The sequence below is a fragment of the Neolamprologus multifasciatus genome, chromosome 15 (assembly GCF_963576455.1).
Source record: "Neolamprologus multifasciatus chromosome 15, fNeoMul1.2, whole genome shotgun sequence".
NCBI lineage: Eukaryota > Metazoa > Chordata > Actinopteri > Cichliformes > Cichlidae > Neolamprologus > Neolamprologus multifasciatus.
In genome coordinates, this window is record NC_140453.1 from 40,537,558 (window position 1) to 40,551,861 (window position 14,304).

Sequence of the window (14,304 nt, forward strand, 5' to 3'; positions counted from 1 at the left end):
AGAAACAAAAACAACATGCATAATTGCACACAAAAAAATCCGCAAAACAACGAGGCCGCGAAAGGTGAACCGTGTTATAGCGAGGGACCACTGTACATATTCCAGGTTTGCAACATCTGTACATGTTAAATGGAATTAGCATTGTAACTGTGACTGAAAGTGTTTATTACAGTTATTTGCAGGGGGCCCATCATAAAAACATTCAACAATAAACCTAATCAGAAACTTATATTACCTCACCCAGCTAAAAATTTACATTTTTAAGAGGCTAAAGGAAAAGTTGGTAAAGCTAAAGCTTCCCAAAGCTCAGAGCTAGTCACAAGCCAGCAGCCTCAGTATGAGCAAAAGATCAACGCAATTATAAAAAAAAAATTACAGAGATAAAACGGAGAAAAAAGGATGGATGTCTTGTTATGTGGTGAATTTATAAGCATACTGGTGAATTTATAAGCATACTGGACAATTAAGTAAGTACCTGGTGGTTGCATCTGCTTGTGTTTGGTTAGGTAAAATCTGTCGAATAAGATTCAAGCAACAGCCACTCATTTTCTGCTCATTTTTTTTTTTTTAGTATGTCTTTTTGTATGTTTACAGGGGTGGCTGTTGCTCAGGCAGCAGAGCAGGTCACCCACTGCTCGGAAGCTTGGTGGTTCGATTACTGGCTTAACCCTAGTCTGCATGCCAAATATCCTTGGGCAAGATACTAACCCCATGTTGCTCTCCCAGTCAGGGTATTTTTAATTCTGAGCTACTGGCAAAACACTTTGGTTCCCTTTAAAGTATGTAAGTGTACGTGAACATCTGATGTTTATGAAAATTTGCTGAGTTGTTAGTTACGCACCATATCGGAGATGGCAAATCTTGAGATACCGGTCCAGGCTGACCACAGTCATTGTGATGAGGCTCCCACATCCAAAGAAGAAGCCTGCCCAGCCATAGAATCGACATCCCTCCCAGCCAAACAGCCAGCGGTGGGATAAACTAGACACAATGAAAAAGGGCTTTCCTGTCACTGTGAGGAAAAATAAATAGGAGACAGAGTAGAAGGGAAATGGAACAGAAAAAGAGAGTGTGTGGGCAGAGAAAAAGGATGAAGACAAAGATCATAAAAGAAGGTAGTGTTGGAGTGGGGTGGGACAAAGAGAAATATTTGGTTGAAAATGGTAAACAGACAACATGTAGCATATTGAAACATACATTCTATTTTTTCAGGGAGAAAACCTTGTGGAACATATCACAACAGAGCTAAATAGCTGCAGATCAGAAACATGACTGGATGTAGGAGAGCAAAAGATAGAAGAAACTGCTTGAAGCAATGTTAAATGCAAGTAATGCATTTAACATTGCTGTGTTTGTTGGTGTTGAACTGTAGCTAAAGGTTGGCAAACCCTTTACAGTGGGGCAAAAAAGTATTTAGTCAGCCACCGATTGTGCAAGTTCCCCCACTTAAAATGATGACAGAGGTCAGTAATTTGCACCAGAGGTACACTTCAACTGTGAGAGACAGAATGTGAAAAAAAAAATCCATGAATTCACATGGTAGGATTTGTAAAGAATTTATTCGTAAATCAGGGTGGAAAATAAGTATTTGGTCACCTCAAACAAGGAAAATCCCTGGCTCTCACAGACCTGTAACGTCTTCTGTAAGAAGCTTTTCTGTCCCCCACTCGTTACCTGTATGAATGGCACCTGTTTGACCTCATCATCTGTATAAAAGACACCTGTCCACAGCCTCAACCAGTCAGACTCCAAACTCCGCCATGGCCAAGACCAAAGAGCTTTCGAAGGACACCAGGAAAAGAATTGTAGACCTGCACCAGACTGGGAAGAGTGAATCTACAATAGGCAAGCAGCTTGGTGTGAAAAAATCAACTGTGGGAGCAATCATCAGAAAATGGAAGACATACAAGACCACTGATAATCTCCCTCGATCTGGGGCTCCACGCAAGATCTCATCCCGTGGGGTCAAAATGATCATGAGAACGGTGAGCAAAGATCCCAGAACCACAATGGGGGACCTGGTGAATGACCTGCAGAGAGCTGGGACCAAAGTAACAAAGGTCACCATCAGTAACACACTACAACGGCAGGGAATCAAATCCCGCAGTGCCAGACGTGTTCCGCTGCTGAAGCCAGTGCATGTCCAGGCCCGTCTGAAGTTTGCCAGAGAGCACATGGATGATACAGCAGAGGATTGGGAGAATGTCATGTGGTCAGATGAAACCAAAGTAGAACTTTTTGGTATAAACTCAACTCGTCGTGTTTGGAGGAAGAAGAATACTGAGTTGCATCCCAAGAACACCATACCTACTGTGAAGCATGGGGGTGGAAACATCATGCTATGGGGCTGTTTTTCTGCCAAGGGGACAGGACGACTGATCCGTGTTAAGGACAGAATGAATGGGGCCAAGTATCGTGAGATTTTGAGCCAAAACCTCCTTCCATCAGTGAGAACTTTGAAGATGAAACGAGGCTGGGTCTTCCAACATGACAATGATCCAAAACACACCGCCCGGGCAACAAAGGAGTGGCTCCGTAAGAAGCATTTGAAAGTCCTGCAGTGGCCTAGCCAGTCTCCAGACCTCAACCCCATAGAAAATCTGTGGCGGGAGTTGAAAGTCCGTGTTGCTCGGCGACAGCCCCAAAACATCACTGCTCTTGAGAAGATCTGCATGGAGGAATGGGCCAAAATACCAGCTACTGTGTGTGCAAACCTGGTAAAGACCTATAGTAAACGTTTGACCTCTGTTATTGCCAACAAAGGTTATGTTACAAAGTATTGAGTTGTATTTTTGTTATTGACCAAATACTTATTTTCCACCCTGATTTACGAATAAATTCTTTACAAATCCTACCATGTGAATTCATGGATTTTTTTTTCACATTCTGTCTCTCACAGTTGAAGTGTACCTCTGGTGCAAATTACTGACCTCTGTCATCATTTTAAGTGGGGGAACTTGCACAATCGGTGGCTGACTAAATACTTTTTTGCCCCACTGTATGTTCGACACTCTATTCCTTCTGCAATGCTTAAATGCTCAAAAGTTAAATGACTCAATTCCTAAACCTAAAATTCAAAATGTTATTCTTTATTTACATAATTTAATAATTGTAACTGTCTTTGTAATCTTTTTTTAACAGAGCCTTACCATTAAGATACAGTCACGGTCAGTGTTAGGGAGTAACGGAATAAATGTACCAGCGTTACGTATTTAAAATACAAAATATGAGTAATTGTATTCCGTTACCGTTTAAAAAGGTGGTATTCAGAATACAGTTACTTTGTTGAAATAAATGGATTACATGGCAGTTTTTCCTGTTTCATATGTTAGGCGTGGAATGCCGATGGAAACCCAAACAAAGCATGCATTAAGAGGCTCTAATGCCTGTGTCTCAATCTTGCGGTCCATGTCACCTCTACTTTCAGCCCACATAATGATGTGACAAAATATTTTTAAAAATTATTGTTCAAAATTTTTTTAAATTTTTAAATTTAATAGGCAGAGTGTGACAGGCATAGCCCAGTTGTAAGTAAACTATTAAGTCTCGACTATACACTATGTTCAAGTTCTCCCCGAAACAATAAGTTCTGTTGGAGCAGCCTTTCAATGCCTCTCTCTGTCTCTCACTAGCAAAGTTAACCCAGACAACAAAGTAAAGCTAGTTTGTGAGCTCGGTTATGAACCCGACATATATTAGCCAGACTTCCCTTTACTACGGTTCGGAGCCGTTTATAAAAGCGCGGAATAGTTTTCTATACGAGATCGCTATAAAAAGTGCAGCCTTACTCAATGTCCACCCTACTGTTACTCATTTTATATTAAGATTTGAGAGTGTGAGAGTGAATGAATAGTGGAATTGTAAAGCGCTTTGAGTGTCTAGAAAAGAACTATATAAATGCAATCCATTATTATTATTATGTATTTTGTAAAAAGCTTGATAATATATTATGTATTCAGAATACGTTACTCTCATTGAGTAACGTAATACATTTTGGAGCATGTATTCTGTAATCTGTAGTGGAATACATTTTGAAAGTAACCTTCCTAACACTGGTCATGGTAAAAAAAAGAAAGTACACCGTCTGTTAGTTCTAAGCTTTTATGTATCAGGGCATAATAAAAAATATCTAGTCCTTACCGGGTCTTACAATTAAGTCAATACAACCAGAAATGAGCAACAGCACATGACACCATGGAATTATTTATTTGACAAAAACTAAGCCAGAAGCAGTGTGTGAAAAACTAAGTACACCCCATGGTTAATTGGGTAGTAGAACCATCTTTAGCAGCAATGACTTGAAGTAATAGATTCCTGTATAACTTTTAGCCCACTCTTCTTTACAACGTTGCTACATTGAGGCTTCTATTTGAGGTCCAAGTTGGATTGAGGTATGGACTTTGACTGGGCCACTGCACCACCCTGATTCATTTGTTTTTCAGTAATTCTGTTGTAGATTGCTGCTCTGGTTGGGATCACTGTCCTGTTGCATGGTCCAATTTGGCCAAAGCACTAGCTGTTGTATAGATAGTCTCACATTTGACTTAAGAATATTTTGGTAAAAAGAGGTCAAATGCAACTTTACAAATCTAAGTCATGCAGCCATGCTGTCCTTGTTAGAGCGAACAGCATGGCTGCATGAAAATAAGCCGTATTTGTTCAGTATTATTCTAATAGCATGTTAAATGTTAAGCACTAACTGAGGCTGACAGACATGGATCTTGTTTTTGTTTTGTGTGTGTGTTTGTGTGTGTGTTTTTATTGTGTCAACAGTCTGCCCTTGTGGTGAATTTCCTGGGATTTCCACTTCTGGAAATACTGGCAATCATCTGTGAATAATCTTTTCAGCTCTATAAAGATGGACTTCAAATAGTTTGGAGCTGGCCTTATAATCCTTCAGAGATTGATGGCTTTTTCTATTGGCTTCTTTAAGAACACTGCTCGTGTCGTTCTTCGTGTCTTCCACATCTAAAAACCCTAGACCAACAAACTGCCAAACTGTCTGCTTTGCCTTTACAGAGGTGCTCACACTCATGTAATGATCTAATGAAGTGCATTTGATTAGCAGCATCTGGCTTCTACTTACTCTCTTAATTCTTATGGAAGCAGTAAGGGGGGACTTTCACTCACTGTTTTTGTATTTTGGTTCAATTTCTGTCAAATAAATAACGACGTGCTGTTGTTGTGTCAGCACATTGACACAACAGGATGTGTTGCTATGGCCCAGTACATATCATGTGTTGTTGTTCATCTGAGGTTGTATTTACCTCATTTTGAGACCTGCTAAAAGTTGATGATTTTCTCATTGTGTCCTAATACATAAAGCCTCATACTTTCTTTATGCTGTGACTGTGAGTTTTTCTCTTTTTACGCCGCCTTAACAACAGTTATGAGTGCTGCATTTTTAAGCAACAGGAGATAAAAGTTAAATGTGACTTTTCCCTCCATGTCCTGTATCACACATGAGACAGTTCTTGTAACAACTCACTTTAGTTTCTCATTACTGAACAGCAATAAGGAAAATATGATAATACTGACTTTAGCATTAGGAGTAATTCTTGTAATGAATCTTCCGTAAAATGCAGACAGTTTATGTGAAGGTTATGGTGGACAGATAATTGTCTTGGGATTTGAGATCAAAATATCCTTCACACACCACAAGAGCTACAGAGCTTAACACAAAGATCCACTGTATCGCTCACACCACACTGACTTCCTGACTGTTGTGTCAGATGTGGGCCCTCTTCCTAGATAGCTGGATGGGCAAAAAGCCACCGCGTTCCAAGAATCTCTAGTCGGCATTCCAGACATGATAACCCAAATATTCTCTTGGAATCACTGAAAGCCAGCAGGGGTTATACACACACTTCCACACCCCTGCTCACTTGCTTGTAGCCTTAACAAGACTTACATATATTACTCAGTCATGACATGATTTCTACCCCCATAAATAAATAACATTTTTGTTTGCTCTTTGGTTTGTGTAATGTTGACCATTGCTGTCCTGGGTCACAAGGAAAGGATTAATATGTAAATTGTTATTATTCAGAGATATAGCAGCAAGGCTGTGGCATGGTAAGACAGCATAAGGACAATAACAAAAGTTATCTCTCAAAGCTTTACATTCTAAAATTCTGCTGAAATGAAACAATCCGTTGATTAAGGGGCAGATTTATTAAGACCTCAGTCAAATAAGCCTAGAAGCTGGTTAACAACCTCCAGTCAACCTCTAGTATCTAATGGGGGATTTTCATTCTCTGAGTGGTGGTGAGTGGTATTTGGAGGCTGCTGGCTGTCATTAGGTGAAAATCTGTGATTGGTTAAGTATTTAGCAGACTGCCACATTCAGTTTGCATGGAAGACACTGACTCCCCCGTAGCAAGTCAGTGTCTTCACTCACCATTTACTCTCCAAGCTGTATGAAACTTGGAAAAAATGCAATGCAAACTGGAAACCGCAAACTTTACAGAGCTCTCCCATACTCAGCCATAACGATTGGCGATAACCAATTCAAGATGCATGTTTTGTATGCAATCCATACTAGGATTCTTGTCCTCCCTCCAGCACTCCACATTAAGGTCAGTTCATTTAAAAGTTGCTCTCTTACATCAGAGCAGAGTGAAGACCAAAATTATTTCAGGCCAGGCTCTCAACAGTCAGGGTGAAGACTCAGTGAAGACGTTGCACTTGGACTTCGGAGCAGACATCCCAAAACCCCTGTGCACTGGTTCTGATCACACTCCTCGTGGCAACTACCAGATAACATGATTTTTCCTTTATTAAATTAATGGGACGTCTAAGTGTTGCTCATGAATATACTGAATATCTTTTAATTGTAATTCATTATGGCAACCAGTTTTTGATGCTATACTACAAGCACGTCTGAATGACCTCATAATCTTTATTTCTTGCACTGCAAAAAAAATAATTTCAATAATGGAGATTATTCATAATGTTAATGTATGTGTCCTCTAATCTAGAGAAACTGGTCCTGGACTCTTCTTCCATTATGAATATGACTAAATGTAAAGCTTTCTGTTTTATATTTATACTGACCATTGTGTTATCTTTCAAATGCCAAAAGCATAACTGTACTAGCTTTTATTTATGGTGTATTGTTTTTACAATGATCAGGGAGACCACAGCATGTCCTTGTAAGGCCCAGTGAAAAAGGCTTAGTGAGAAAGCCAGTGAACCAAAGAGGAATAGTCAAGATTACAACACAGAGGATGGAGCATTATGGAAGGTATAAATATGTAACGATGTTTAAATGAATGTATATGATGGTGATGGAGGTGATGTAATAAAATTATATCACCTCCATCACCACAAATGGTGTCTGATAATGAATTATTTTCACTCATTTTCCAAATTTTAATAATTATGTATGTATTGATCCATAGTTGTGTAAGCTGACAGGAAAGTAATTAAAAGCCAACAGTCAAAAATAAAAACACTCTGAGGGCACTGAGGTCTTCTGCTGATAGTATATTTAAGTAGTATATAGTATATATACTGACAGAAAGTTCCTTTTGAGATGAGTTAAAAATGCACAAAGGAGTGGGGGCATATATTGGGAGGTAATGGTTAATTAGTTTAGAACAAAAGGGCTTCTGCAATTTTGGTTGTACATATACTGTATAGAGATGGCACGATACCACTTTTTTATGTCCGATACCGATACCGATATCATAAATTTGGATATCTGCCGATACCGATATGAATCCGATATAGTGTGTTTTTTAATCAACAAAACGTTTTTTTAATATCTTGCTGCATTTTGTATAAGTTTATACTCAAGTTTAAATAAATAACAACACTAAAGCTATTCTGTTATACCTGTATGTAAAAAATACACTGCGTCCAAAATATGTCATAGTTCAGCAACACTGATCAATCTAATAAAGTTAAACCTGCTCTATCCTCCCTATACTGGTATTTTAAAGAGTACTTAGAAGAAATTTTAAGCAACCTAACTAATAGGGTTGCAAACTCCCAGCAAAAGAAAATAGGGAACCACCCTCCACCTCATGATGCTTAATCGATGTAATCAAATTTAATTTGATGCAGGGGGAAAATGCACAAAAATAAATTATTTTTCAAGAATAATTAAATAGATTCAACATCTTTCTTCAACAGAATTGCAGACTGCACAGATGGTATCTTCCCAAAGGAAAAAGTACTATAGCTTACTAGGGTATATTAGACTTAACAGTTACTATATACAGTAATGGACTTCTATATATTTTACACAAGATTAAAACTTTGGGTGTAAGAGTCAGATAATTATTTATTAAAAACTAGACATTTTAAATGAGAATAAGAAAGTCTTTGTGCCCCCTTTTCCCTGTTCATGCCCTATCGGCCCCCCTGGCTAAACTTTGCTAGATCCGCCCCTGCACAGTTACCAGCCGTCAGCTACGTAGAAAAAGATCCTGGTGTAGAAAGTAATATTAAATAAATTCTAACAACAGCTTATCAAGCTTAATAGTGCTGCTGTTGTTCAGCCGCTGGTTTCCTCTTTCTGGTGAGAAGTGGGCCAAAAACTAAGAAGAGAGACGGACTCGCGACAGAAAAGCCGATCAGCTGATCATTAAGCTGTTTCACGATTGAAGTAGCAGCAGGAGAGAGAGAGAGAGAGAGAGGCAGTCGCTCCAGGTATGGTTGTTAAGCTTAACGTGGGAATGCTTTACAGACATTCAGAGATGAACTTACACACTTGCTTTACTTCTCTCTGGGAAAACTTCCTCATAGATGAAATGCTGGTTTGCTAGCAAGGCTACAAATACACACAGCCGCTCTATCATGTGATGCACACTGCTGCTACGTGCTACGGTTATGAGCCGAGTGACGCCGTGTAGCAAGTTTTGTGAGGTGCTTTTTTGATATTTAATGGATCGGATTACATTTTTTATTTCTTGCCGATATCCGATCCAGTAATTTGGGTCAGTATCGGACCGATACCGATACGTAATATCGGATCGGTCCATCTCTAATACTGTATATGCTAAAGTATATACTTAGCCACAGTGACTTTGCACAATAGTTGTGAGTAGGGCTGTGCAATATGACCAAAATCTCATATCCCGATATAAGACATTTATCGTCCCGACAATGATATATATCACAAAAATTTTACATTTTCTGTAACTTCTGTGAATCTCGGGCAACTCGATTTGTGTGAAGTGTTTTCCGCTGGGCATCATGTACCTGGAGTCAGGTGTTTTGACTGATGCACAAAGCTATACATTTTTAGACAGTTGAAACGCCCGCCATTTTCTTTGTGAATATGTATTACATGGTGTGCTGCGGGAAAAAGCCTGTTCTAACGTTTGAGTCTAAGGTTTATTTTTTTAGCACCTGACGGCTCTTTTTTGCTTCTGATCTGTAAACACTCTGCACACTTTTTCACGTGATTCAGTTTATTTTGAAAAATCTCAACAGGATCTTCAGCTTTATTGTGAAAGGTTTATGTGGAAAATAAACAAGCGGACGACGGAGCCATGCGATGGTTTTACCATCGTTGTTGCTAATGATAAGGCATAAAAGCAGTCACTTGTCCGTCCGTAATGTAGTTATATTAAATATAAGAGAAAGAGAGAACTTTTAGAAATGACAGTGACCATAAAAATGATGAAAAAATATTGTCGTTTATTTTGCGACACTGCAAAACAAACGATAGCATAATATGAAAAAATAGACGTTTGCAGATCATCATCCGATATATATGGTTATATCGAACAGCCCTAGTTGTGAGGTTTTAAGCTGAGTAGTTGCACTGTCATGATGTTTGGAAACTGGATGTGATGAGTGAGGGACCTTCCTGCTTATACAGTACTGTAGAGCAGGGCGATATGACCAAAAATATACTCCACAACTTTATTAGTGCAAAAAAAACCCCCCAAACATCAATGTATTTTCACTTAAACAAGCAGCTGTTTTTTTATGTGCATTAAAGTTCTATAAAAATTTAACAGTGCAAATGCAAATTCCTTGCTGTCAGTTTAACCAAAAGGCATTTCTAGTGGAAATTGGCCGACATATCCTTAGCATAACCATGTATAATATCCACAAAACTTAAAAATAGGTTATGCACATACAATACGGTAATATTATGTTGAAGCACAGTACGTATCACTCCGCGAGGCTCCTGCCTACAATAGCCGTAATGCTCCGACAATCCATCAAGTGGTGCGGGTTTGTAGGTTAGCAAAGTCGTACTAAAACATTTGACAGATTTTCGAGCACCGTGTACCACATAAAATCGTTTCGAGGTCAGTAAACACAACCAGAATTCATACATAAGGCACACGGGATTATAAGGGGCACTGTCGATTTTCAGAAAAATCAAAGGATTGATTTTAAGTCTGCTGTATTTTCCAAAAAACATGGTAATAACGATGGCTCGCTAGCATGCTCTACCAAAAATAGTGTTTTGTTGTGTATCTGATGGACAAAAGCCAAACCAGTTCCACACCACTGAAGTTGCAGCATTCTTACAAACCAATCCTGGTTCATTTGTTTCATTCAATGATCCGCTTTCGTCCTTCTCATTCTCCGTCGTTCCATGCTTTTTCCGCCATGTGCGTATGAAAACAAAGGCACTGCACATGCGCGTTTTACCCATATTCTATCGCGATATTTCATTTTCTTATCGTTGCCCAACATTATACCGGTATTACCGTGAACGGTACGATATGGCCCGGCCCTACAGTACTGATTTGTTAATGAAATAGTATGCCCACCCTAAGGCAAACCTTTCGTATCATTTTTTTTTTTTACCATAATTTAGAAAATCAATATTATATTGAATTTAAAGGCCATTTTTCATAGACTTTTATAGAATTGTGTGTGTTCTTGCAACCAGAAGAGTCTCCCCCTAATGGCCATTAGACAGAATAGGTTTAAGACACTTAAGCATTGTTTTCACTAGCAGACCCAGAAGCTTTGTCAGTTTCTTATGTACATTCTTAGGTAGGGTGACCAACCGTCCTCTTTTCCCCAGTCGTGTCCACTTTTCACGTTCTGTCCAGGGCGTCCGGGGGGATTTTCGAGATTAATGAACATGTCCAGATTTTCCTACAGAGTGTGTGACGTCATCTCCGAGCAGCTGCTTTGTGAGTGGTTGTTCTGCGCTCACAGACGGGACAGACAGCGTGCAGCAGCGCCTAGTGATGTTTAAAAGATGTCAAAGCACAACTGCAGCTTTTCAGATGAACTGCAAAAAACATTTCCCTTGTACCGTCCCGGTACTGGTAATTTTTCTTATAGAGATGAGGCCTTATTTCTGTACCATTATTTAATTCCAGAAGTTATTTTTTTTTGCCCTTGTTGACTTGTAAAAGCCTATATCACATTTTTTTATTTCACCATTCATTAACTGCACAGAGAAGGCATCGTTTAAATATGTTAAAATTTTCTTTAAGCAAACAGTATTATTAAAGTTCTTCATGACTGGGCCAAGTGTCCTCTTTTTTGGAAATCAAAATATGGCCACCCTATCTTAGGTAACAGTACAAAAATCACTTGATAACTATCAGGAAAAAATAAATACTGAAGAACAAATTAGATTAAATTTATGCATAACACTGAAATTTGCACAGTGTAAATTTAAACATTATAATGTCTCATGAGCTTACAGCTGAGATAGAGGTGGGTTGCAAAGTGGCTTGCAGCTGTGCAGGAATTGTAGGCAAGCTAAAGTAGCTGATTTAAGACGCACTATATGTAGCAGTCAACAAAATGTGTAGCAGGTGATTCGTTAAGCTATCAGCTGATGATGATGACCTGATGTGACTACATCCAAGCCTGACTTTCTGGCCTGACTAAACTAACACTATCGATCTTGAGTCTAAAACTCTATCTCTACACTTACACATATTAATGACCATTTTTTCAGTGATTCAAGTAAAATTGCCTGGATAGGGGAGTGTTTTACAAACAAAAATGTAGATCTTGTCTAGTGAAAATGTATTCTGTGCCTTTTCTGAGACTATTTTCATCAATTACATTAAAAAGACACCCTCAGACCAACAAACATAGTGAACTCACTACTGAATAAAAGGGGCTTTTTATAAAAGGCACCTCACTGCAATCAACTGAATGATTCCACAAGCAAAACGAAATAAAGTGAAGATGCGAAAGCATCTGAAGCAGCTTCTGAAATAAGAAAAGATATAGTTGCAGTTGTAGACCAAAAAACCCCAGCAATTAACACAGCTATCCATGTTATCTTAGCGATGATCTCAACTGTTCCATCTAAATACTAAATGTTGTTAATTTTCACTGATGCATCGTGGTACCAACATTTAGCATTCTTTCCCAGATCCAATACATATGTAGTAACATTACAGTGAGTTTATCAGAGCTGATTCAATGATAACAGCTGCTGGTGGCAGAAATAAAGCTGAACAAGTTATTTTTTTTGGCCCCAGGTTTCCTTCTAATCACTTTTAAACTATGCAATTCTCACTCACCCAACCATCCTGCTATTAAAGTTTCCATTTTGCCATATTTCTTTGTTACAAAAATACTTAAGAATGTGGCTTGAGACTAAAATCAGAATTTAAAATATTGACATGTACGTGACAAATAAAAGGATCTTGAATCTTGACATCTGACTCAAAATTGAAAGAATTACGAGAAGCACAGAAAAAGAGTTGGGGACTGACATGAAGCAAAAGGTCCAGGAGTCACACTGTGGAAAAGCCGCTCAGGGCGTATGCACTCGTGTCGTATGAGGCAACCTTCACTGTTTGGGTCACGTCAAGGACGCCTGTCTTTTCTAAACTGTAAAACCATTGTTCAGTTAGGGTTAACTAATGTCCACACTCAGTTACACATATTTTGTCTTGTCATGCTGCCCTAACACTTCCCTTGCATCTAAAGAATTGCTTATTGTTTATTTTCAGGTCTTTCTGGAATCAATTTGAAGTCACCCTCACCTCTATAAATAATGTTTCATTTAGCATTTCACTGGTGCGAGAGACTCTCAAAGCAAACCCAAGCCCTTTTCTATTTACTGCATCAATGAATAGATGGTTTTGAACAGACATATTGGAATTAGAATCAAAATCAGTTGAGAAGTTCCCAAAGACCCCCATTTTGTTCCTATTCATGTGTAACGATTTAGGTACTTATTGGTTATCAACCACTGTGACTGAAATTTTTAAAAAAGCTCAATTGACAGTGGCAAAAATAAGACTTCATATTATAGATTGACTTTTTAATGGATATTCTTAACGGCAGAAGCATAAACAGTTTAAGCCAGTTTAAAATAAAACTCAAAAAAGAAATAAGGGGGTAAATAAAGTAGATACTTCTGCCTACACCTTTTCAAACAACTGAATGGAATGATATTATGGAATGTTGGTGAATGTATATGTTTGAAATAAAAATGAACTGAACCGAACATCCACCTGTACTGTTTTGGACACCACCTATCAACTCGCTGTTAGATTGCCGACAGCCAATATAGCTGCAATTAAGTATGTTCGAAAGTAGGGTTAGCGTGCACCTACAGCAATGAACAAATTTAAGTAGTGACCATACGGTGACAGGTCTTAACAGCTAAACTTTATAATGTCATAAAATCTGCCTGTTTTTTTTTTAGACCTTTAGTTCAACTAATAAGCTAGTTAAGGCTGTTTTCATAAGTCTCGTCTCCACTCTTGAGCATGCCCTCCACTATACACACTTTCACACACAAACACACGATTAAACAACAACTTGAGATTAACTTCAGTCGCTGCAAAAAGAAAAAAACTGATCACCATAAACACACACTTACATCTTAGCTATCTACAAAGATGCAGTGAAACTATATACTATATAATATATGCATAATATTATCTCAATTAGCAAGATATCATAATAATCGATGCCTGAGGTGAGGGACACAACCCTGATCTGCAAAGCACATACTGTAAATTATCCTTGTAGTAGTTGCAGTAGCAGTAAAATAGTGGCCTTTAAATTGACCATAGTTTAATGTGGTGTATGATATTCCTTTCAAAAATTAATACCTACAAAAAATATACATATTTTTAAATTGATGTTTTAACCACCGTGGCATCAGCCATTGATTTCTGAACTTTTCAGAGTTAGTACTTTGAAAACTGTGTTAGCTTTTTGGAGATAGATATTTGAACTAGACTGTGATGCTATTGGCTAATGCCAGCTAGCTTACGTCATAAAAGCTGCAGTACATAGACACACTGCTAAGTACTAAACTTATAGACTGAACTGAAAAACCTCCATAGCTCAGTGGTTAGAACACTGGTTTTCTAAACCAGGGGTTGTGAG

The 14,304-nt window shown here is 38.4% G+C and overlaps 1 protein-coding gene across 1 annotated transcript in view; it reads right to left on the reverse strand.

Moving 5' to 3' along the window:
- The window catches only part of opn5 (opsin 5), a 34,217-nt gene that overhangs the window by 6,147 nt on the left and 13,766 nt on the right, over positions 1-14,304 (reverse strand). The window contains exon 2 of the mRNA XM_085132996.1: positions 842-1,012. Within this exon, the coding sequence (XP_084989122.1) occupies positions 842-1,012 (171 nt within the window). The remainder of the gene's footprint in view (positions 1-841; positions 1,013-14,304) is intronic.